The sequence below is a fragment of the Arthroderma uncinatum genome (genome assembly GCF_011692745.1).
Source record: "Arthroderma uncinatum strain CBS 119779 chromosome Unknown scaffold3, whole genome shotgun sequence".
Lineage (NCBI taxonomy): Eukaryota > Fungi > Ascomycota > Eurotiomycetes > Onygenales > Arthrodermataceae > Arthroderma > Arthroderma uncinatum.
In genome coordinates this window covers 2,719,530-2,742,165 of record NW_022983865.1, presented here as the reverse complement: position 1 = coordinate 2,742,165, position 22,636 = coordinate 2,719,530, and the positions used below count along the sequence as shown (strand labels likewise).

The 22,636-nt window shown below is 49.4% G+C and overlaps 7 protein-coding genes across 7 annotated transcripts; 4 read left to right on the top strand and 3 right to left on the bottom strand.

The window, feature by feature from the left end:
* Window positions 1–1,158: 1,158 nt before the first annotated feature.
* On the top strand, window positions 1,159–2,112 carry GIQ15_04582 (Ulp1 protease family protein; the record flags this gene model as incomplete). Its single annotated transcript, XM_033551999.1, has 1 exon — window positions 1,159–2,112. One exon carries the CDS (start codon window positions 1,159–1,161, stop codon window positions 2,110–2,112), a length of 954 nt encoding a protein of 317 aa, XP_033405729.1.
* Window positions 2,113–2,542: 430 nt separating this feature from the next.
* GIQ15_04581 (DUF453 domain-containing protein) lies at window positions 2,543–3,881 on the top strand (the record flags this gene model as incomplete). The annotated part of the gene is made up of 3 exons (XM_033551998.1): window positions 2,543–2,592; window positions 2,641–3,723; window positions 3,851–3,881. 3 exons carry the CDS (start codon window positions 2,543–2,545, stop codon window positions 3,879–3,881), a joined length of 1,164 nt encoding a protein of 387 aa, XP_033405728.1.
* Window positions 3,882–4,208: 327 nt separating this feature from the next.
* Window positions 4,209–5,984, bottom strand: GIQ15_04580 (uncharacterized protein; the record flags this gene model as incomplete). The annotated part of the gene is made up of 2 exons (XM_033551997.1): window positions 4,209–4,543; window positions 4,607–5,984. 2 exons carry the CDS (start codon window positions 5,982–5,984, stop codon window positions 4,209–4,211), a joined length of 1,713 nt encoding a protein of 570 aa, XP_033405727.1.
* Window positions 5,985–6,760: 776 nt separating this feature from the next.
* GIQ15_04579 (geranylgeranyl transferase type-2 subunit beta) lies at window positions 6,761–8,005 on the bottom strand (the record flags this gene model as incomplete). The annotated part of the gene is made up of 5 exons (XM_033551996.1): window positions 6,761–6,803; window positions 6,864–6,988; window positions 7,042–7,493; window positions 7,549–7,834; window positions 7,907–8,005. The coding sequence occupies 5 exons, from the start codon at window positions 8,003–8,005 to the stop codon at window positions 6,761–6,763; spliced, it is 1,005 nt and encodes a 334-aa protein (XP_033405726.1).
* Window positions 8,006–11,199: 3,194 nt separating this feature from the next.
* On the top strand, window positions 11,200–13,182 carry GIQ15_04578 (Rho GTPase activator Bem2; the record flags this gene model as incomplete). The annotated part of the gene is made up of 5 exons (XM_033551995.1): window positions 11,200–11,704; window positions 11,770–12,547; window positions 12,616–12,710; window positions 12,768–13,052; window positions 13,100–13,182. 5 exons carry the CDS (start codon window positions 11,200–11,202, stop codon window positions 13,180–13,182), a joined length of 1,746 nt encoding a protein of 581 aa, XP_033405725.1.
* Window positions 13,183–14,512: 1,330 nt separating this feature from the next.
* GIQ15_04577 (regulator of ribosome biosynthesis) lies at window positions 14,513–15,272 on the bottom strand (the record flags this gene model as incomplete). Its single annotated transcript, XM_033551994.1, has 2 exons — window positions 14,513–15,146; window positions 15,202–15,272. 2 exons carry the CDS (start codon window positions 15,270–15,272, stop codon window positions 14,513–14,515), a joined length of 705 nt encoding a protein of 234 aa, XP_033405724.1.
* Window positions 15,273–15,571: 299 nt separating this feature from the next.
* GIQ15_04576 (uncharacterized protein) lies at window positions 15,572–17,146 on the top strand (the record flags this gene model as incomplete). The annotated part of the gene is made up of 2 exons (XM_033551993.1): window positions 15,572–16,226; window positions 16,284–17,146. 2 exons carry the CDS (start codon window positions 15,572–15,574, stop codon window positions 17,144–17,146), a joined length of 1,518 nt encoding a protein of 505 aa, XP_033405723.1.
* Between the last annotated feature and the right edge of the window lie 5,490 nt (window positions 17,147–22,636).

Genomic DNA, 22,636 nt, shown 5'->3' with positions numbered 1-22,636 from the left:
GTTTTGCTATTGAAAGATCCGGGGTAAAGCGCCCTTTTAAACAAGTAAATATTGCTTTTTACAAGAAGTTGCCTAGAACTTGGAGTTTCAGACCAGGTGACGACGTTAATTAATTCGGCAGTCCTGAAGTGCCATATTCGTTGAGGCTCTCCGACTGTGATCCTATTACAATGCGTTGGTTGCCACTGACTGGCTCTCATCTCATCTGCATAAACCGACTAATTTAATGCATCCTCCCTCCCAACTTCCATGGACTACACCGTTTCCCCGATTTCTATCTCTCATTAGTATTCCATATCGATATTCCGATTCTTTAAGGCTGTTCCATTCCCAAACATAGATACTCCAGAAGTAGACCGCCTACACCTCATAATTCCGGAAGCGGGGGCTTCCGCGTCTGATGAAGATGGTCGAAGGGGGATTCAGTCGGTTCAAGGACAGGATGCGAGAAAGATTCAGTGAATCGGTCAGTTAATACTTTCACTTAGCATTTACTTTCCTCAATCTGCCTTGCTGGACATTTCCAGAGTTGTTATTGTATCTGCGCTTCAGCATAGTTTGCTTAAGTGCGTTTGATATAAGCTTGCACAACATGCTTGCTATCCATCGCCTCGCTCAGCTGAGCATGCTTGGGTGAATAAGTAAGGCAATAAATCATATACCTGAAGCAATGGACCTGTTTAAATTGATTACTCGTTTATTATCGCGAAACCCGCGTGCCTTTGCAAAGTGGCTTTGTTCTGTTGCGATGGCTTTATATCGGAAAATTTTGCGTCGTTTTTACCGATATACGAATGCTGACTTTTTCAAGAGCCCGGATGAAGTCTACTTGACATGTGAGTGATATCATTTGCTTTATACGGCGTATGTTGTGGAATTTTGTTCATTAACCGGTTCGCGCTTCAGATAACGATACAAGCCGTATGTGATGCCACTTTTCCAAGTCTCGATAGCTACTAAAGTGTGAGTTACAGTGACATACGAGGATGTGCATACCCTCAAAGACGACTGGTTGACGGATAATGTAATCGCATTTTGGGAGGAGTATGATCTCCCTTCTTTACAACTATGTATTATTATTGACTTATCCATGGTAGATATCTGGAGCATGACTTGCTATCCAAGTATGACACCAGGATCATACTCCTGCGTCCAAGCATGTCGTTCCTCCTATTCCAAACTCCAGATCCGCATACCTTGAAGAGCGCGCTTCCTGACTTCACCAACGCCTCCCACATCTTTTTACCCATCAATGACTGCCGAAATGTCATGGAAGCAGAAGGCGGCACCCACTGGTCTCTACTTCTCGTCTCTCTTGTAGACGGACTTGCATTCCACTACGACTCCCTCCCACCCGGAAATGCTACTGAAGCAAGCGAAGTCACGGCCAAAATCAGCAAGCTCTGTGACAAGGCCATCAAGTACGTGCATATGCGGGATGCGCCTACGCAAGAAAATAGTAGCGACTGTGGAGTATTTGTCTGCATAACGATGAGATATCTACTGAAACACCGGCTCTTGCAAGCGAATTCTGGAGAGTATGTCACCATGGCCTTGGATGGCGTTCCTCTGGACGCTTCGACGGCTCGAAAGGAAATGTTACAGATAATACATCGACTAAAGAGGGAAAAAGATCAGAGAAGATCGTACGTAACTTCTTCCGTTACGCCAATTGCGGCTCATTCTCTTGTTGCTCCTCGTGCTCCTATTGCGTCCATTGAACCTGATGCTGTTACTACTCCTAATACTCTTAATGCACCTATGGCTCCCATGGACACCATTCCTCCCGTTGCTGCTACCGGTGCTAATCACCGCAATCCCTGGTTCTCTCTATTTACTTGTTTCTTCACATGTGCTTTGTTTATCGCCTTAATCGGGGTCGCTATTTCCTTCTATTGCCCCAATGTTGACATCATAGCTGTTTACCATGGCTATGCTCAACGCCCCGTTTACCGTGGTTTTGAAGACCTTGATTCGTTTTTTGCCTCCGCCCATTCCCTGTTATTTGCTTTTGCTGCCCAGGGGAATGCACAATTGCAAGAGCTCCTCGAAAATGGAAGAAGATACATTACTAAGGCTTGCGACGCATTCGCCCATTTGAGACGAATATAGGTCCAGTCAACATAAACACCTGTCACCCGACGGGCATCCACTGAAGAAGAAGGTCAAGGATGCGATAGGAATTGAGGATTGATCGGTTTTTTGGAGTGTTTTGATAGCCATGGCTTAACTTGGATTGTCTTTTCATACATTTTTTTTCATAATTCTTTGCATGTAAACGTTCATACACTTTGTGACTTTGAATGGCGACGATATTATATCTGATACCACCGCAGTTATCTAGCGCGCAGTATTTTACTACTTCTTTTTGTTTCTTTGCATCGAGGGGTGGTGAGTTGGTTACCCCAGTACCTAGGCTATCGTGGAATGGATCATCGATATCAAATGCTTGCCCTGACTAGCCGAGCTTGAATAAATAAATAGTCATGACTCGTGGTGCTACAAGATCACCAAAACCACCAATATATCCGGTAATAGTTGGATGTGGAATCTGACGACGAAGCGATGTGGCGACCTCGAACCCATTCAGTCGTAAGTTGAATTGATAAATTAAATAATTTTTTTGAACGTGATACTTAGCATTTTGACCCAGTTCTCGGTGAAATCCCGGGCATTCTCATCCAGTGTCATAAAACATCGACAAAACCGAATTCCAGCCGCATACTACCGTGGTGGAACTTCAAGAGGATTGATCTTCCAGCAAAAGGACCTACCTACGTCTCGGGATGGCTGGAAACCTATCTTTCTCGGTGCACTGGGCTCCCCAGACCCAAATGGCCGACAGCTCGACGGCTTAGGGGGCGGTTCATCGAGTTTATCAAAAATTTGCGTCGTCTCGCCAGCATCAGACCAGTCTCGGGCACAGGGGGCACAGGTGGACTTTACCTTTGTCCAAGTAGGAATTAAATCTACCGATATTGACTATTCTGGGAACTGCGGAAATTTAACCAGTGCCGTTGGGCCATTTGCCATTGATTCAGGCCTGGTTACTCTGCGCAAAGAAGATATAAATCAAGATGACAACACGACCACTGTTCGCATATACAACACAAATACCCAAAAGATAATCGACTCTACATTCCCAGTATCTGTTTCGCCAGATGGAACGATCGAGGCTGAAGCTAATGGCGAATTTTCTATCGACGGCGTCGCTGGGTCGTCATCAAGGACTCAACTCGACTTCATCAATCCCTCAGGCTCGAAAACAGGAAAATTACTACCCACGGGGAATCTAATCGATATGTTTGATGACGTGCGAGCAACATGTATCGATGTTGGTAACCCGATGATATTCGTTCCTGCATCTGACCTCTCTATCGATGGGAAGATATCTCCGGATCAGATATCTGCGGCTCCTGGCTTGCTTGAACGCCTGGAGAGCATTAGAGTCCAAGCAGCGATTAAAATGGGTATGGCTAGCACGACAGAAGAAGTGCCAGCCTCCATACCGAAGATAAATATTATCTCCACCCCGGACCAGGAGGGTGTTGACATTACTGTTCGAACCATTTCTGTGGGCCAGCCGCACAAGGCTCTTCCCATTACTGCCGGGCTAAGTCTTGCTGTTGCTACAAAGTTGGAGGGATCAGTTGTTCGAGAATACGTCTCGACTGTGCATGGGGGACCGGGCGATGGTGTGGTCATTGGCCATCCTGGTGGCACGTTAGTTGTGGGCGCAAAATTTAAAGACGGTGATAGTCGCGTCGTTGACAGGGCGACAGTATATAGAACTGCCAGGAGGTTGATGGATGGCCTTGTATATTGGAAATGATTTTCTACAACTCGATAGTCGCTCTTCGTGGGTGTACTACGGACCCTAGGTAATAGAAATGGACGTATGAATTCGCCATCTAGCTATTTATACAAAGGGCATGACCTAAAAATTCAAAAAATCATACACCATTATTGATAGGAACGTACACGACACCTATGATCATCTCGCTAATGATGGGAACCGCTCGCTATGCCATGCATGACTTATCGTGTGAATCATAATATGTAAAGGTGTGCTGGAGGAAAAGTGAACAGTGTAAAGGTAGCCGATGGTCATTCACAAGGAATGGGAAAATATGGGGGAATATTTATAAGGAGGGTATAAGCTTAGTCCTCGTAGAAGGAGGGTGATCCCTTAAGCGTCGTTCCGACAGTTACTCCATCAGGCTCATTTCGGCCATTCCTTCTGATTCGATACTAGACATGGCGCCGAAAGGAGACACGCCACGACCGGCTCCAAACATTCCAGGGGTTGGCTGAACGAACAAGTCATTCGTGTCTATCGTCATCCTATCCTTTGACCCGTCTGCATTATGGTTGGGGACACAGGGCTGTTGAGGAGCAGCATAGGACAATGGGTTCATCGAGTACCCATAGGCATCGTTATCATTTTGCGATGGGAAGTTGTAGTAGAACTTCTGCTGCTGGGTGTTTCGATCCCCCATGTGGGTAAACATTGGTTCGATGTTTTCCTTGCCACGATAGGCCGCTGGTGAGTGAAAAAGCAGTCAGTCAGATATATCTTGCTAGATGGTATTAAAATAACACTTACCAGTACTTGGAGGTTTGAAAGAACCATAGAACGGTTTGTTGTGTCCGTTGCCCTTGTTGACAGAGCGTTCAAGGCCGAATTTAGGCCCGTTGTTGCCATCACGATAAACAGCAAGTCCACGGGGGCGGTGGGAGTCCGATGATGGATAACCCATTCCATCACCGTTATCAAAACCTCTGCTAATAGTTCCGGACGAATCTCCATACATAATTGCCTGTCGAGACAACTGTTCGAGCCTGACGGCGTGGTTTTCCTCTCTCATCCGCATCTTGTACCTGCTCTGTGCTGATTGCATTTGGGCATTTGCGTTCAGTTGAGACAAGGGTCGCCTGCGAGGGCGAGATACCCGCTTCTTAGGGATGGGAGTTTCTCCCTTGAGCGGGCTGCTATCATCGACCATACCAGAGATGTAACGTTGTTTTCGAAGAGTTCCATTGGGAGAGAAAACAAGCTCTGTTGGCTCGACGCTCTCTGAGGTCTCCTCCATCTGCTTGAGAATGGAGCCGTCCTTCTTCTGGTTCCGCTTGCGTCTCATCTCCTCCGTAGCAGAATCAAAGATGTCCATACCTGGCCAGAAGATGCCTTTCAGCCTACTTGCTTCATCACCGCCCCGCCGAGTAGGCTCGTCCTCGTCTTCATAGTATTCAAATGCAGCATCGTCGACGAAGGGATCGGGAATCAGCGATCTACGAGCAGAGTGGGTGGGAAAATCCATCGAAGGTCCAGCCTGAGCCATGGTTCTGGTTCTCCTTCCCATCGAAGGGCTTCTCTCCCCCTCTGACTCTGTCTCGTCGTCATCTTTCAGCCTCTTTGGCATGGAGGTAGTAGTGATGGGCTCCTGGGCCTGGTATTGGTGTTGTTGATTCCAGCCAAAACCGGAATTGGTAACTGGGTTAATCATGATACCGACAGACATGGGAGCGTACGAGGGCCCGCTCTGTCTCTGGCTGCCGTCACCAGCATCATAACCATTGTAATTCTGAGAGAGTCGAGGGTCAAGGAAGCTGGGAAGCGAGTCTCTCCGTTTCTTAGCATCGACAGTAGGGTTCCCATAGCCAGAAGCCATGGCTCTAGAAGAGATATCGCTCGGGAAGGCAACAGGAAGACTAGAACGAGTGCCCGTACGAGAACCTTTGGCATTCCGGGCTTCTTTGGCCAGCATACGATCTGACAACAATGTAGCAAGCTTATTCTTCTCATACCACTGGTCATATGCAGCCAGAAGCTCGGTGGCCTGGGGCTCTTGATAGCTGCGGACCTGTAGCTTGAAGTAGTGGGATAAGTGACCCTTGGAGCTCAAATGTGTCAACAGGTGGGAGACGTCACTGAATTTGGGCTTGCGAGGACATATGTTGCACTTCAACAATGATGGAGCCATGTTGAAAGTATTGACGTTCATGGAACTGGTATATCTGGGTATCACGAAGTAGAAGTCAGGACGACGAGGGAAAAAAGAGAGACGCCCGAAGAGTAAGATATCGATGCAGTCAGGGGAATAAGTACGATATGAAAGCTGCCGAACGGTCTTTGCAGTGGCTTCTTCGTATGGGAGGACGACGTTGGATAGACGAATGGAGGGAGGGAGGGAAGAAGAAAAAGAAGCGGCGAGGAGAAAAGCGGCCTCCTCAACTTCTCAATGGGGTTGTTTATTATTATATGCAATCCTTGCCAGAGGAAGAGCAATTGTCAACAGCCTGGTATCTCGTTGAGACGGCCTGAAGTCGTGGAAGGAGACGAAGAGAGCGAAGAAAGAGGTTGAGATGCCCGGAAAGAGCACGGATGGCACAAAACATAGACCAACACGAACGAGAAGCACATCAAGCCAAGATCAATGTTCTTGATGGCGATATAGATGTTTGAAGATGATAAGTACAGCTAGTTCAGCAGACTTATCGTGGTATAACATGCATTTATGTATGTTCTCGATGCACGATGCTCTTAGGGCTAATCTATGTATCCCCAAGTAGATATATGGCGCGCGAGTAGGTATATTCTCCTCCTGCCGAGTGTCCCATCGTCCATATAAAGGTCGACGGGCCATTTGAAGCGGGAGTTGTGGCATCATTCTTGTCTCTACTTGTGTACGGAGTAGATAACTTACTTGGATAGTTACGCATGGTTGGTCATCAACACGGTCTAAATATATATTACAGCCTAGCGACCCAATGCCCTATCCGTCGCCTCCTTTGGCATGCAGCTGGTTTCTGTTAGCCCCTAGTTGATGCTGTAGGAGAAGGAAGACGGTGGTGAGACATACTATATTGGGTCCACCTCTTTCAGGCCAGGATACTTCAGCAAACTCAGCCCCGTTAGCCCAAACACTGTATGAAATACATCAACCATATCATCCGGTCTATCAGCGATACCGCCGTGTTCGGGATCCTGAAGAAGTCAGCATATCTCACGCTATGCTGTTCATACCAACATTATCTTACCTGACACCGTAGTATAAATCCGGCCAGCTTCTCCCCATCGATCCAATGCAGCCTCCCAATCATTGCCAGCGCACTCATAACCCACCAGCTATAACACACGTCCTCTTTCTTTTCCGGTCGTCCATTTAGCCCACCGTTCTCCAACTGCCGCTCACTTAACCACCCCCCTAGCCTGTCGGTATCGACAAGATCCAGTCTGCCGGCTATAGCGAGTGCCCCAACACATGTAAATATCTGGCCTGCGTGTGATTCGGCGCCTGGTCGTACGCCGTATCCTCCATCGAAATTAGCGCAGGATTGGATATAACCTACGGCCTTCTCAGTGTCGATCAGGTGCAGGAGACGGAGGAGGGAGAGTGCGTTGAACGCGCCGTAGAGGAACCGTGTGTCTGTCTCCCCCCATGAGTCGCCTTTAAACGTCCCCGTTGAATGGTCTTGAAGGTTCGCAATCCCTGCGGAGAGATATCTTAGTATCGTTCAGCCCATATTGACAAGGAGTTGACGTACAAGAAGCGACCTTCTCCTTCCCACCGCGTCCATCCTTCTCTAGCTCGTCGACTGCATCCAGTGTAACAAGTATCTGAACGGCACTGACGGTATATAGCATATGTGCATCGTGACCCGGGGCAGCACCGAACCCGCCGTCCTCGCTCTGACAGGATAGAACAAACTCGATTGTCTTGTCGCGGGGCAATGCCTCAGGGTGTCCGAGTAGATGGAGCGCTGTAAGACCCCAGTAGACACCGTTGAGTCGAAGGTGTTCTGTCAGCCAGTATTCGAGTTCATCTCTTCGCTGGCATGGTGGGGTTAGCGAGTGCCTGGACAGAACATAACAACGCTATCCGACGGTAGGAAGCTGACGCACAGTATTGAGACTCTTGATATAGTCTACATGTTTCTGGACGTAGAGTTCCTGCGTTCCGCCAGTCGATCCGCCCCTACCAGGGCCGGAGACTAGGGACATGTGTGCTAACCTGCAGGAAGTGACGGGCGGGGGTTATGGTATTTCGGCAATCTAGCCTCTCACAACGGATATCAGTTCGTTGGAAGATGTCCTGATCGGCCAATATAAATATGTCCATTGAACCACTATCAGTGTTCTATCAACTGTTTGCTGTTTATGGACGAACTCGGGAGCCTGCACCGAAAAGCCGGCGGGATGATGTAATCGATTCCGTGCCTTGGCGCCAAGTCATATCTTTATAGGAACAGGAAGTTGAACTTGATGGACAGGCAGAGCTACGGAGTATACGATTCCCGTTGGATGGTATATACAGCCCGTTGGCTTCGTATAAAGACAGCAGTAGCATTTAACTATTTCTTAATTTGCGGAGTAAAATGTAAAGTATATCTTACTCCATATTTCCTTCAACAAGGGGTGTTTTAAAGTAATGTCTATCATATGGAGACATGTATCTACGTATCTAGAATACTTGGCTCTTTCCTCTACCACCTACTGGTTTGGGCTTAAGTTTATGTCCTTGTGACATTCCAAGAGTTTGGTCATGTAAAACAAATAGAAAGGATATACGATGTATTTTTGTGAGAATTATTATTATGGAGAGTAGAGGAGTTATCACACGACTCTCAAGATGGCGCATTCCTCAGTTACTTGACTCTGTGTAAGGCAATCATAATGGCCATGGCTTAGAATGTGGAACGTGGCTAGACTTACGCCCTATTCATAGTCGAGACATTTGCATGATACATTAGGTTTGGGATCTATTCGCTTATTATTTCATGCACAAATTCATGCACAAAGTCATGCATAGATTCAGGCATAAGATTCAAAGGAACTACCTGATGGTAGCCGTCGTAGGGCCTGGTTTCAAGCGAGGACTAACTCCATGAAGTAGGTGATATAAGAGGAAGTCTTATGCTCTGGCCTATAGAACCTCGGGATGGCGGTGGCTTACATAAGTGTCTTACATAAGGAATGATCTTACATAATTACATGCCAAGCCCGTAGCCGCCGGACCCAGGCGCTAGGCCCAAAGGGGCGCTGACGTCAGCACGCGTCGCCTCATCCCCTGGCGTTTCCCTTTCGGGGCATCTCGACTTCATCTCGACTTCATCCTCCAGCTTCACCTTATAGCTACGATATCAGACGTCTCTGTGGTGGTTCACTGGTGGTGCTCCGGCTGTTTTGTCCTGGTGGGCACCTGCTCCTGTCGTCGCCAAGCGCACATCATGCTGAAACATTGACTTTTGCCTCCTCCTCACCCCCTTAGCCAAGCTTCCTAGCCCGCCATATCAGAGCGTATATACTTGTATACCTGCAGCGTCAACCCGCCGACTGGGATTATATACGGCCTGTCTGCCTGACTGCTGTCGTCTGCCGGGTTTATTGACTTCGCCCTCCTCCTTGTCCTACCGTCCGCCGGGTCCTTTACCGCCCGTTCGTCCTCGCTGTTCTTCCGTCCGGGGACGAGGCTAATCGAAGGCACATCGCACTTAGTCCACCACCCACACCACACCACGCCAACTGAGCTGTACTTGCATTGACAAAAGTCGCAGCGCGCGAATAGGCTCTCACCAGTTCAGCGGTTAGGAAGAAGCTGAATGGGTGTGCGTGTTTGTGTTCGTAATACCTGCCAGATTGATCGACGCTAACAGGACTTGGTGCCTGCGTCCCCGTCGACCGGCCAGGGGCTTGCTTCTTCGTCGTCTCTCTTTAACCCTTTTTCTCCCTTCGATGCTCGTGCTCCTATTTCGCGTGCAACCGTGAACAACCTCTCGTCCACGACAAACGCACAGGGGAAAAAGGATCCGGTTTCCCATCTTCTTTTTTCCCATTCTGAGAATCTTTCGTGTAGCAGGCAAGCTGTGCGGTTCTGCGCGAATCAGGATAAGGTAGGGTTTAATCCTCCTCAGCTTTCGGCTGATTTTGGTTTCAGCTTCAACCATCCCCCTCCCCCATTGGCCGCGCGCGTGTTATTCTTTGGTCTGTTGTTGTTATTTTGTATTCGAGCCTGTCGATCGCCTCTGCTCAAGACGAATAACTCCGTCTCTGTACCTGTGTCCGATCCGTCGATGGAGTCGGGGCCGCTCGCGGGCACTCTATCTGACACAGCTGACCACAAAGAGCAGAGTGGAGGCAGAAGTGACGCAGGGAGAACAACGAGAAACAACATCTTCATAAAATAAAAAAAAAAGTCAGCCCTATTTCACGGCGCCTTCTTTTGTTGTCCCCCATGTTGCACGACGCCTTTCCAGTGCCTTTCTTTATCCCCTTGCCCGTTGAAGGTTGCTTTTTTCTGTGTTCGACTGCAACCAACTTCGAGGTGCAACGCATACCATGTCATGTCATGTCTGTTGCCTCATCGATTCCTTCACCGTCACTTGAATATCCATCCCGCTTTCTTGCTTCTTTAATCAGGAACCGAACTAGGCTTACCCCATATCTTTCTAGAATCCCATCCTCCGGCCATTCTACCCCGTGAACGCAGCGGCTCCTCGTCCGACATCACTGTTCCCCCCTTTCGTGTCACGCATCCTGCAGTCGGCGACTGCTCATATCTCACCAACGCAACACGCTTCTTGAAACCCGAAGGCATTCCTCTACGCCGTTGATGGCCTGCACCCGATCTTATCGCCTTATCGCCTTTTTTTCTTCGAAGCTATAATCTCCTACGTGGTGCAGGAAGAGAATCTGGTCAATCATCGTCTGGAGTCTGCCTCCGTCCGTTGCGTTGGAGCCCAACGCCGAAAATAGCCCCTCGCATATTTTGTACACTGCTTGACGCATAAACCGAAGATCTCGACTCGGAGTCCACGTTTCAGCGGAGTATTCTTCTCTAATTTCATGCCAGTGCAACGGTGTTGCTGGACAGGTTGACAATCGAGGCTGGCTCTTCACGCTCTTATATCTTGTCCGGTATGCTACCTTTTGGGCACACTTCATTTCAGCCTAATCTTCCCTTCTCTTTTTTTAATCTAATCTGCCTTACCCTCACCGAATATTCCATACATTATCTTATCACCGTCAAAATGACTAATTGGATCTATTTCAGCCAGTGCCCAGATCCAGCCCTGCCTTCAGGCGCAACACTCTACCACGCTCATATCTCCTTTGCGTCTTTCTCGTCGACATATCAGATCTCACGATATATCCCCAAGGGAAGGCCCAATAGAGCGTCCGTTTACATATCCACCAGCATGGCTAGAAAGTCTCCTCCAACTGCTCCATTGCAGCTGGAAAAATCCAGCCGCGAAACATCTCCTCAAATCAAAACATCACCTCCGTCGAAACTGAGCCCTACCTCATCATTCCCGAAGGGATCGACTATCAGACCCGTCACGTCCACATCCAACATAGCAAACGAGCAGACAAACACAAACTCGCAGGAAACGGAAAATACTACAAACAAGGTCGAACAGCCGATGACACCAGGTATAACTGCCATCCCACAGTATCCTCCATCTCCCCAACCTGGCAATAGACATGCCAGAGACCCTTCCAAATCGTTCTTCTCCAACCTTAAAGCTTCCCGGTCCACGCAGCGAATACATCTGTCAGATGCGTCGAGTGGACATTCGGGAGAGGAGAAATCTTCCATGAGCCGAGGTAGCTCTAGAGATAGGGCTGGCCGTGGCTTGACCCAGACGCGAACCCAAACGTCACCAAAACCCGACTCACCAAAGCAAACTGATAAATCCAACAGTATGTATGCAATCAGTTTCATTCACATTGCAACGCTAACCCTGGCCCCTGCTCCTTGTTCCTAGGCGATACAAGCGAAGATCACCACTCCCCCCCTCCACGCTCCGCGAGCTTAAAACCAACTGAAGACTCCACCCCAATCTTCAACCCGCCAGTTCCTCCACCACCTTCATCGTCGGCACCACCCCCACCGTCGACATTACATGCCCTCAACCCAAAGAAGAGCAAACCACGCTTCGGGGGCTTGTTGGCGCGTACTCGCTCTATCCGCGTCGACGACAGTCTACACAGCCCTCGCTCGTCAGCACCTAAGAAACGACCGTCGAACGGACTTTTGCGCTTAGACGAGACGCGCGGCGACACCGATCCTCCCCTCAAAACCGCTCCGCTACAACCCGAACGAACATTCAGAGACGTCATGGGCTCGACTGCCCGTAACCGCTCCGCCGACCGACCAGCCACGCGAGACGGTAGTCGAAACTTCTCTTCCAACCAGAACAGCAGCAGTATGCAGCATCTACAGGCGCATACGAAGCGAGAACGCAGCCATGGAAGCTCGATGATGAGCTCTGTAGCGAGTTCGTCGCTCTTCCACAACATCAAGAACACTTCTAGCGGAGCCGCTGACCGTATTGGCAAGGCTGGCAAAGGGTTCTTTGGCAAAATTGCGCGAAGCGGCAGTAGCCATGAGCGCGAGGTTGTGCCAGATGATAATTACGTGTGCTCAGTGATTAATCTGCCTCTCGTGGAGCAGACGAGACGTACGAGAATGGTTAAGAGCTTGAGAAACTCCAAGGATAAGACCGAATTCTGGATGCCAGCGCTGCCGTGGAGGTGTATCGAGTATGTATACCGTCATATTTTACATGTGAGCTCATTGTGAAGTAGTACTGATTGCTTTTTCCTTCTAGCTATCTCAACTTCAAGGGCTGTGAGGAGGAAGGCTTGTATCGTGTTCCCGGGAGCGGAAAAGAGGTCAAGCACTGGCAACGACGGTTTGATACAGGTTTGTGCTTCTTATTAGCTGTTTTCACTCAATATCTTCAGCTAACTGTGTTAATAGAACTCGATATCAATCTTTTCGACGAACCTGACCTCTACGACATCAATACGATAGGATCCATGTTCAAAGCATGGCTCCGTTGTCTTCCCGATGAGATATTGCCCAAAGCAACACAGGCAAAGATTGCAGCCGAAGCCCCCGGCGCCACAACCGCACCGCAACTCCTCAAAGACGAACTCTCCAAACTTCCGCCATATAACTATTATCTCCTTTTCACAATCACATGCCATCTGAGCCTCCTCCATTCTTACGTCGACAAGAATAAAATGGACTACCGCAACCTATGTATCTGTTTCCAGCCCTGTTTGAAAATAGACGGGTATTGTTTCCAGTTTCTTGTCTGCGACTGGAAGAACTGTTGGCAGGGGTGCTGGACCGAGAAGGAACATCTCGAGATCGAGGCCGAGCTAGATAGGCAAGAGAGGGAGAAACAGCTGAATGGTGATTGTGCTGATGCTTTAGCAGTGGCGCCATCAAGAACATCTGGTGGTACGAGCGAGGAGAGAGCCATCTCGTCGTCTGGCAGTAGCCAGCCACAACAGCAACAGTACCAACAACAGTACCAGCAACATCAATACCAACAGCAACTATCACCGCAACAACTATCGCCGCAACAGCTGTCGCCACAGCAATCACGTAGCTCAGCCGACGGTGCAGAAGGACCACGTACCATTCCCAGAAGCAGCACCTCAACCCGCTCCGTGAGCCCTAAGAAGAGTGCCAAAGAGGTATCCCATCCAAACGCCCATTCACGATCAGCTTCCCAGCTCCCCGAGTTAGGCCCACCGCTATCACCCATCAGATTTTCGACCGAACTTACTACATGATATTCTTTAATCTATCTACCTACCACCTACCTTGCCTTTGCCATTCAAACTAGATTAAGCGTGAAAGAGGCGCAGGAACAAGAAGAAAGTACCCCTAATAGATCGTGTGATTTTACTCCTCCACTGCACCTAATCTTCGTTCTCGGAATATTTTTCTCCTATTTATTTTGCAGTGGATTACTTATACCTTTTTATTCCGTTACTCCCCTCTTGCTTTCCTGCACCTATTTCATTCCAAGGATGACCTTCCCGCGCGCCTTCACCATTATACCTCTTGCTTCCCTTAATGAGTTTCTTGCTTGTCGCTTCTTATTATCCTCGTTTGGCTGGCTTTTTTATGACTTCCGGTTTTTGTTTTATTTGGTTCTCCTACGTGCAAAGCATTGGTTCGGCGCATCGAGCGATTTGATATCTTCCTCGTCGGCGCACTCTATTCGACTTGTGTTTTTTTTTTTTTTTTTTTGGCTTTGTGGATTTTGCTTTGCCTTTTGGTAATTATTTTGTCTTTCTTGTTTATACAATTTGAATAAACCCTTTTGAATTAATGTCATTTTTGATATTGTTTAATTTTTAAAGCTTTGCCACTTACACACTTCCGCTTTGTTTCTATTGCATCTTCGGCTCTCGATTTATAAAATTAGACACCATACGACTTGTTTATTGAAGCTGTGTCCTGGGTATAATTCTGAATATAATGTCAATGCAACGTGTCTACTATCCATCTCCCTCTACTACTCAACGTGGTTGCTCGTAATTCACATAGTTTGGTTATTCACTTTTAAATCCTATACATATAGTATGTAGCCCATGCTAACCCAAACGCCATGCGACTCGTTCAAACAGAAAATGGGAATCCGCAACACCAAGCAAAACTAACAAATGGACCTTTCAGCCTCCGCTGTCTCTTAGCTGGCACTTCTACTTGGACCCTCCCGTCCTGGCCTTCCGGTCATTTGCTCTCATCTTCCTTTCATTCCTCCTCGCCCTCTCCATCCTCTCTTTCCTGCCCTCATTTCTGATCGATTTACCCTCGCTGTTCATCTTCTCTTCCTTCTTCCACTTGGAATCATCGATTTCAACCAGCCAGTCATTCTCGGTCCCCTTGTTCTTCCCCTTATATCCCCACTTGGGTACCCAGTCACCCTTCTCCTCGTCGTAAACCAGGTTCTTCTTCCGTTCGGTGTCGGCTAAACCACCGCCAATCTTGGTGTTGTACTGGCCAATTCCCTTCTTGCGGGCAAACAGCTCCCATTTGGTAGGTGGTTTGGGTGTAGGGAGTGGCTTGAAGCGTGGTACCATGGTTGTTGGGCGCGGGAGAGTGAGAAGGACGCCATCTTGTATGGAAGTGGTTATCGGGCAGGTGGTGAGGAGCTGGTTTACGAGGCACTGGGCGCCGTCGCGAGCAGTCGCTTTCAGGGCCTGGTTTAGTGCTAGTGAAGAAGCGCCGGTATGTGATGCAGCCTGAGCGGGTATATCAATTGGATTCGCATCTAGAGCCATCAGGTTTCCTAGGTCGAATACATATGGCGTGGGCTTTTCGACTGTTATCGGCCTGATTTTGCATGTTAGACTAGATAAACGGCGATAGCTAGGAAGGAGGAGCGTACAGTCTTTCAGGCTTTGCCTTTTGTTTTGTCTTTGGCTCGGCCGCCGAATTCGCCATGGCTACGTCTGGCATGATGTCTGTCTGGGTGAATATGCTATCCTTCATGCGAAATGGATATCAATCTCAAGCTTCTTCTAGAAAAATAATCAAAATTTCCGCGATAGTGGATGTACCCTCGCCGCTTTAAGTCAAGCTTAAATACGGCACGTGACTCTTTAAAACAGCGTGTACTTTTTCCCTTTTCCGACCTTTTGCTTCCATAACTTTTTTCAAAGGCTTCAGAGCAGATTGATTCCTCACGAACAGCGAATTCATCTCGCAAGCCATTGGCATTGGGTATGAACCAGGTCGGCAACTTGGTGTACCCGAAAATGGCTTCTTCATGCTGCTGGAGATGCGTCTCCCACGTCCGTCCTGCGTACCCGTCTCGAACGCTCGCGCTACCATCACAGTCTGCATCTCTTCTCCGTACGCCAACGACCGCTTCGCCTTTTCATACCAGTGCCACTCTCAATGCTGCCGCGCCCAAGAAAGGGAAGGGTGGCCCTCCCGGTCCTAAATTCCGTGAATCTCGAACCACACGAGTTGTCCGAAAAGGAAAGACTGGCAGACCCGCTAGACGTACCCCAGAGGAACGTAAAGCTTTGAGCCATCGAATCGTGCTAAGTAACAACAATGCGCTGGAAGTTACTGGTATGCAGGATCTGAGTGTTGCGAATATGAGTGACCCAGAGTTTAGGGCCCAGGTCGTCGGCCTACCGATGAACTTGGTCGATAGATTAAGAGCTGTCGACGCCTTTAAGAGGAGCCAGGGATGGGGCCTGTTTCGACGACCTTGTACTGTGGTAAGGAAGGAGACCGTTCAATTGGGCGAATTGATTGAGCAGATTCACAGTAGAGATAACGGTTCGGAGGCGGTCATGAGCCTTGTCACTGGCGGCAGGCGTACGGGGAAGAGTGTTCATCTGCTTCAGGCTACTACCATGGCGTTCTTGAAGAATTGGGTTGTCGTCACAATTCCAGATGGTGAGTTTTCGCCCTGAAACACCCAGTATAGAGCTTTATTGCTAACCTACCATTTAGCTTGGGATCTGGTCAATGGAACCACAGCATATGCTCCTCTGCCTAGCTCAGACCCCATCAAGTACTTCCAGAAAGACGCCGTTGCGAAGCTGCTCAAACGCATGGCTGAAGGAAACGAGGAAGTCCTTTCCCAACTCCACGTTTCCCGAGCACACCCCAATGTCAAGGATCCCGAGACCTCTCTCTTCGAGCTTGCGCACATCGGTATCCAACAGCCCGAGATCTCCTGGTCGATATTCCGCTCCCTCTGGTCCGAACTTACCGCAACTGGACCCGCGATAGACACCAATGCTGCTAAAGGCACGCGGCCATTCAAGGCCCGCCCACAGCTTCTAGTCACCGTCGACAACCTCTCCCACTGGATGGCAAAGACAAGTTACTACAGCTCCGATTATAAGCCTATCCATGCCCACGACCTCACGATTGTAGAGCACTTCCTCTCCCTGGCTCGCATGGAGCCCAAGAAGGCCCTTCCCAACGGTGGTCTCATCCTTTACGCAATGTCTGGCTCGAACTCGCTGACTGTGCCTTCCCTCGAGGTGGGAATCAAGCAGGTTGCTGCTCGACAGGCTGGCGTCGATCCTTCTTCCCCTGATTACCCTATGTTGTACCATAAGGTGGATGAGCGTGTTGCCTCACTTTTCGCAGAGGCAAAGTCGCTGGGTTACATGGAGCTGCGTGGTCTGCCCAAGGACGAAGCCGCCGGTCTCTTGCGGTACTATGCACAGAGTGGACTGATGAGAGAGCGTGTCGACGGACGGTTGGTTGGAGAGAAGTGGTCGTTGTCTTCTGGGGGGGTGGTCGGTGAGCTGGAGCTGTTGGGCCGTCGTCTACGGGCTCTTCCCATCACGGCTCAGGAGTGATTATCAGCACTCCCATGTATATCATCTTTTATGTATTCGTATATTGGCAGGGCAAGGCTACATCAATTCATTACATTAACTACACTTCACACTACCTACACCTACATCACATCTACATCAACCACAACCACATCTACATTTACCTACATCTACATCTACCTACATCTACCTACATCTACCTACATCTACCTACATCTACCTACATCTACCTACATCTACCTACATCTACATCTACCTACGTCTACATCTACATCTACAACCACACTACGTCAACGTACTGAGATGGAGAGCAGCATCTTGATTCAAGACTGGTCAAGGGACTAGATACACGCTGTCTCCAGGCTGAGCACCCGCCATCCCACCTCGCTCACCCCTGCCCCAAGTTCGCATAACGGAAAAACATCGGGCGCTGCCAAGGAAAGAAATATTACATAAGTAAGTCACGTGTTAATCTCTCAAACAGGCAAAAAGCGACGACATCTCGACATTTTGCAGCTTCATCTTTGGATTTGGGATAACTCACTCGCGATGCAGCGCTGCTGCGCTACCACAAGACTGACTCAAATCCTCCGTTACGTGTGCGTTGCGTGTCTGTCAAGTAACAGACAGTCATGCAGTGGTTAGTCTCTTGAGTGTGGTGAATGAGGGAGACACGGTGACTTACCCCGGAGCAGCCGATGCCGCGCTACCACAGGTAGACCAATCCTTCGTATCGTGTCGTGTCGCGTTCTGTTGATCACAGATGATCAGGACACGGTTAGCCATGCTACTGTGGGGACGACGATGAGGATGGAACATGTTGCTTACCGAGAAGAAGCCGGTGCTGCGCTATCTATGTTAGAACCCCCTATACCCATTCACACTCCATACCTATCAAGGAGGAGACACACGAAATGGTTAGACAGGATCTTGCAATGACAACGACGACGATGAGATGGGCTACATACCATGATGCAGTCCAGGCTGCGCCACCACGGACAAACCTCCTCCAGGCCGATGCGGCGGCAGCATTGTCGATCGATATGATGCGGGCAAGTGTCCATGGGGATGTCAGTACATGTTTACGATGGGAGTCTAACATTGCACACCTCGATGCATTTCGTTATGCGCCACCACGGACAGACCTCCTCCAGGCCGATGCGGCGGCAGCGTTGTCGATCGATATGATGCGGGCAAGTGTCCATGGGGATGTCAGTACATGTTTACGATGGGAGTCTAACATTACACACCTCGATGCATTTCGTTCTGCGCCACCACGGACAAACCAATCCTCCCTTGCAGGAACCGGGTAGCCTCAGCGGGCCGCCACGCCATCAACACCCAAGCCACCCGAAGGTAACTTGGGGTGAGGCGGGCGGCCCGAATTCTAAGCGCGGAACGGTTAGCTCACATCTTCCTATACGATCAAGGGACGGGGTTACTTACGTGGGCTTGGGCATACGCTCGCCACCATCCACCCCGCTCCAGTCATGGTCCGGTGACCTCCCTAAGACGGCGACGTTAGCAACATGTTTGATGCACGAGGCGACGGTGAGGATGGAGTTGACTTACCAGTCGACAGTGAGCCGCCTCATAAAGTCCGATCTATACGCACGTTAGCAGTATCGGGGGGGGGGGGGGGGGGGGGGGGTGAAACACCCAGATCCATGGAAAGAAGAACGCGGGCGACGACGAAACGGCAAGAACAAACATGCAGTGGTAAACAAATTTTTTTGGTTTTTTTTATTTTCAGGAAGGGGGCAAATGCACTAGGCCTAGAAGTCATACGACGTGAGGCCACGGGCATGGGGGCAGGGGCATAGGGGGAGACTTAGGTATGGCATATGACATGAGTTCCCGAGCGACTGACGAAGGCCACGTCCTCCCAGAGAAACAACCGGTCATGGAAAGGCTGGCCAGGCCTACCATGACCAGGAGTCAACTCCGGCCACCATCCACCTCTTTACTCGTTTGACGGTTACCACATCGTGGAACGTAACTCGCTTTTTTGGCGATGTCTCGTCGGCGATAGCGGACCGCAAGGCACTCTTTCTGGGGGAAGAGTTGGAGCTGCGGTCCTCGGCGGCGAGGTCGGCGACCAGGTCCTGGGCACGAAGATAGTAATCACTCAGAGCACACTCCTTCCGCCAGCGGGTCCACCCGATTCTGACTTCCTGAGAGGAAGCACAGTAGGTGTGGATACCAGGCCGGATCCAGCGTGTCGTCGTGAATGTTTGTCGGCGAGTGGCAAAGCGGACTCGCTTCCCTCCGGGGCGGGATGCGATCTTGCTTTCGGAGCCACTTGAGTCGGCGGTCGATGGAACGAGAGAAGGGATAGCAGCAGTACAAGACCGGCTCACCTTCTCCAGGCCTATAACGTCAGCGCAGCGGGGTGCGCCCCGAAGGGCGCACGGGGGGCCAGAGAGAGAACGCGGCAAAACGGAGACGGGAATCCGGGAAGCTCGTCCCACGAAGGCAAGCCCTCGTGGGATACGCGCTACACGCGGACGGGCTGAAGAAGGAGGGGCAGGGGCTGGTGCCGTGGTGCTGGTACATGGGGGAGGGGCAGGGGAAGCAAGGGCAGCAGCAACGCGAGAACGCAACGCAGCAACACGCAACGCAAGAGGAGATACAGGCGGGCGAGATACAGGCGCAGGAGCAGGAACAGCAACGGGCAGGGCAGCAACAACGCGAGAACGCAACGCAGCAACACGCAAAGAAAGAGAGGATACAGGCGGGCGAGATACAGGCACAGGAAACGGAGGAAGAACAGGCACACGGGTAAGGATGGGGGCAGGAGCGGGAATGACAACAGGCGGGGGAGATACAGGAGGAGCAACAACAACGGATACAGGAGTGGCGGATACAGGAGCGGAGCGGGGAGGAGTAGGGGGCGGAATAACAACAGCAGGGCGGAACGCACGACGACGCAACGGAGGAAGTACAGGCTGGTAATCCTCAGGGAGGAAACCGTGGTGGGTGATCTTAACGCGTTCAAACGGGTGGTAAGTGGGCAAAAAACGATAAAAACGCTCAGGAACAAACAAAGGAGCAGCAACCCAACGGCAACCAGGAGAAGAGGGAATGTCGCCACTAAACGGCTCCTCATACCGCAATGGAGGGTGACGACACGGGGTGGCGGCGGTAGGCAAAGAAACTTGACTTACCTTGACAGGCTTGGGCTTGCGAGAGATGGCGCCGGTGCGCGAACCCCGTTTACCACCGCCCAGGAAATATAAAAACGCAAGAAAACCAGCAGCAGAAAAAGACAAACACAAAAACATTGCAGGAAAAAAAAGAAAAGAAAAAAAGGATGTCAAGAGACAAAAAGTCAAGTGACAGAGACAGAGTCGAGAGCAAGGCAAGTTCCAAGTCAGGATAGGGTATTGTATAGTACGAGGACTGATACAAGACGGCTAAACTGTGACGCGAACGTGGTAAGAGGAAGGAAAAAAAAGAGCAGAAGCTCGCTCGAGCGGCCTTTATATACCCATCGGAGCACCCTCTGCCTTCTCGAACAGGCAATTCTGCAAATTATGAGAAGGAGAGGCCACCAAAAGTTGCCTATATCAGAAAGATATATTGCTCTATCCGGTTGTTTTGGAGGCGAATTTGATATGTGGAAGCTGCCTCCCACTTTTTTCACCAAAAATACGGCCGTCGGAGGGCGTATTGAGCATATCGTGGAATAGGTGGACGGGGGAGCAATGCTGAAAGCAACCTGCAAGCTGCGTGTAATAATGATAGAAAAAGGCATGGTTGGAATGAGCAGGACGAGAGGAGTCCGATGGTACAACTTTCATCCCTATAGGGTGCGGTTGGAGCGGTCATCCATCGGCCAGCCGGTAAAAACAGTGCTGGATAGCTGCGCCTGCGCACGAAGTAGGAGAACGTTGGAAAATGGGCTAAACCGGCATCTGCAGACTCATATCGAGTCTGTCCTTGATTCCCGCCCCTTTCTTAGACTCTAGGAGCGCTGGTGGTGGTGCTGCCAGAACTGCTCTTACGGCCAAACAAGCCACCAGCAGCATGGCGAGCTGCATCAACGCAGCGCCGGATTGAAGTTGTAGATCTGATAGAATGAATGTAGACCAGCCTCTCGTCCTATATAACCACCTGGAGGCCCCTATCCTCGCTTTCCGTTTGGCCAAAATGGCCATATAGGCCTGTGCGTCGTCTTCCTTCCACCAAAACAGCGCAGGAAGCGACGTCGACCTGCTGCGGTGGGAGCATTTCGCCATCTGAAATGTGTTCATACGCTGTTACTAGATGTCTAGAGCTGTTTTCTACAATTTTACCACGAGTTAAGGGCATGTTGCGTTGAGTTGCGTGGTAAACGCTGTATCCGCATACCCTCTGGCCACCTACCAGACGCCTCTAGACTTTACAACGAGAACTAATACATTGGAGAATACACTGGAAAATAAACTGGCTACGGGGATGGGGTAAAGCAGCTGTCTACCCTGATCGTGGCTACACTGCGTTGATGTAGCCATGTATACAGTCAGGCGACACCTCAGTTACTGGCTTACAGATATGACGGCTATTGGTGGACAAGAACATGGTCAGAGTGATGCCTCTACTATGTTTACAGCGTCGTGGATGGTAAGATGATATTAAAGGGGCTAGCCTCGTCCATACGAGATACTCATGTTAGTATACCCTCTATATAGAGAATATAGGGATAAACGCTGACCGAGCTTCGTTAATCAGTTAGACCTCAGTGCGACCATATACCGGAAGCTAATGCCTCTCCGCTGTACAGATATCAGGTCACTGGACGAATACCACGATAAGATGATCATTCTGCTGGATCTACACTTCCCCTTTATTCGCAGCTACATGATAAATCATAATACGGCTTAATCAACTTCTCTCGAGCCTTTGGATCAGACCCCTACTGGTTGTGTCTTGAAAGTGCTTCTTATACATTGAATTCAGTGTTTTGGTCAGACCAAGCGTATATCAATTTTAGAAGATTTTTATGTTCTAACTTAATTTTGAATATTTTGTAAAAACTAAACTAAAATTGTAGACCAACACCCCAAGGCCGTCAACTTGGAATTGATACTATGGATATCTCGAGTAAATATGGTAAGCTTATATGGCATAAGTGGCTGGAGTCTCGCTGTACTATTTATCGTTTGTTTCCTTTTTTTTTTTCTCAAAATGTCTTTATCGATGTACACGTATTGCGCTAAACGCTCCATTCTTTCCACGAACTAATGCGTTATTAGATAGAAATTTAAGCCTACTTCATCTTTATCTTAAGCAATTCCTGGGTAATTGTGTTTGAAAAATATCTGTACCCTTTAAAGTCTTCTTCCCAGCCGATTCACTGTCTTTCTATCATTGACATTACTTTCATACGCTCTGCAGGGTCGCCTGATCACGTGTCATTTTGGCGATTAATTGGAGATTATATAAGCATGACGACGAGACGCGATTTCGACGCGTTTGATGAACTTTTGAGAGACGACAGCACAATTACCCATCTACATACAGGATAAC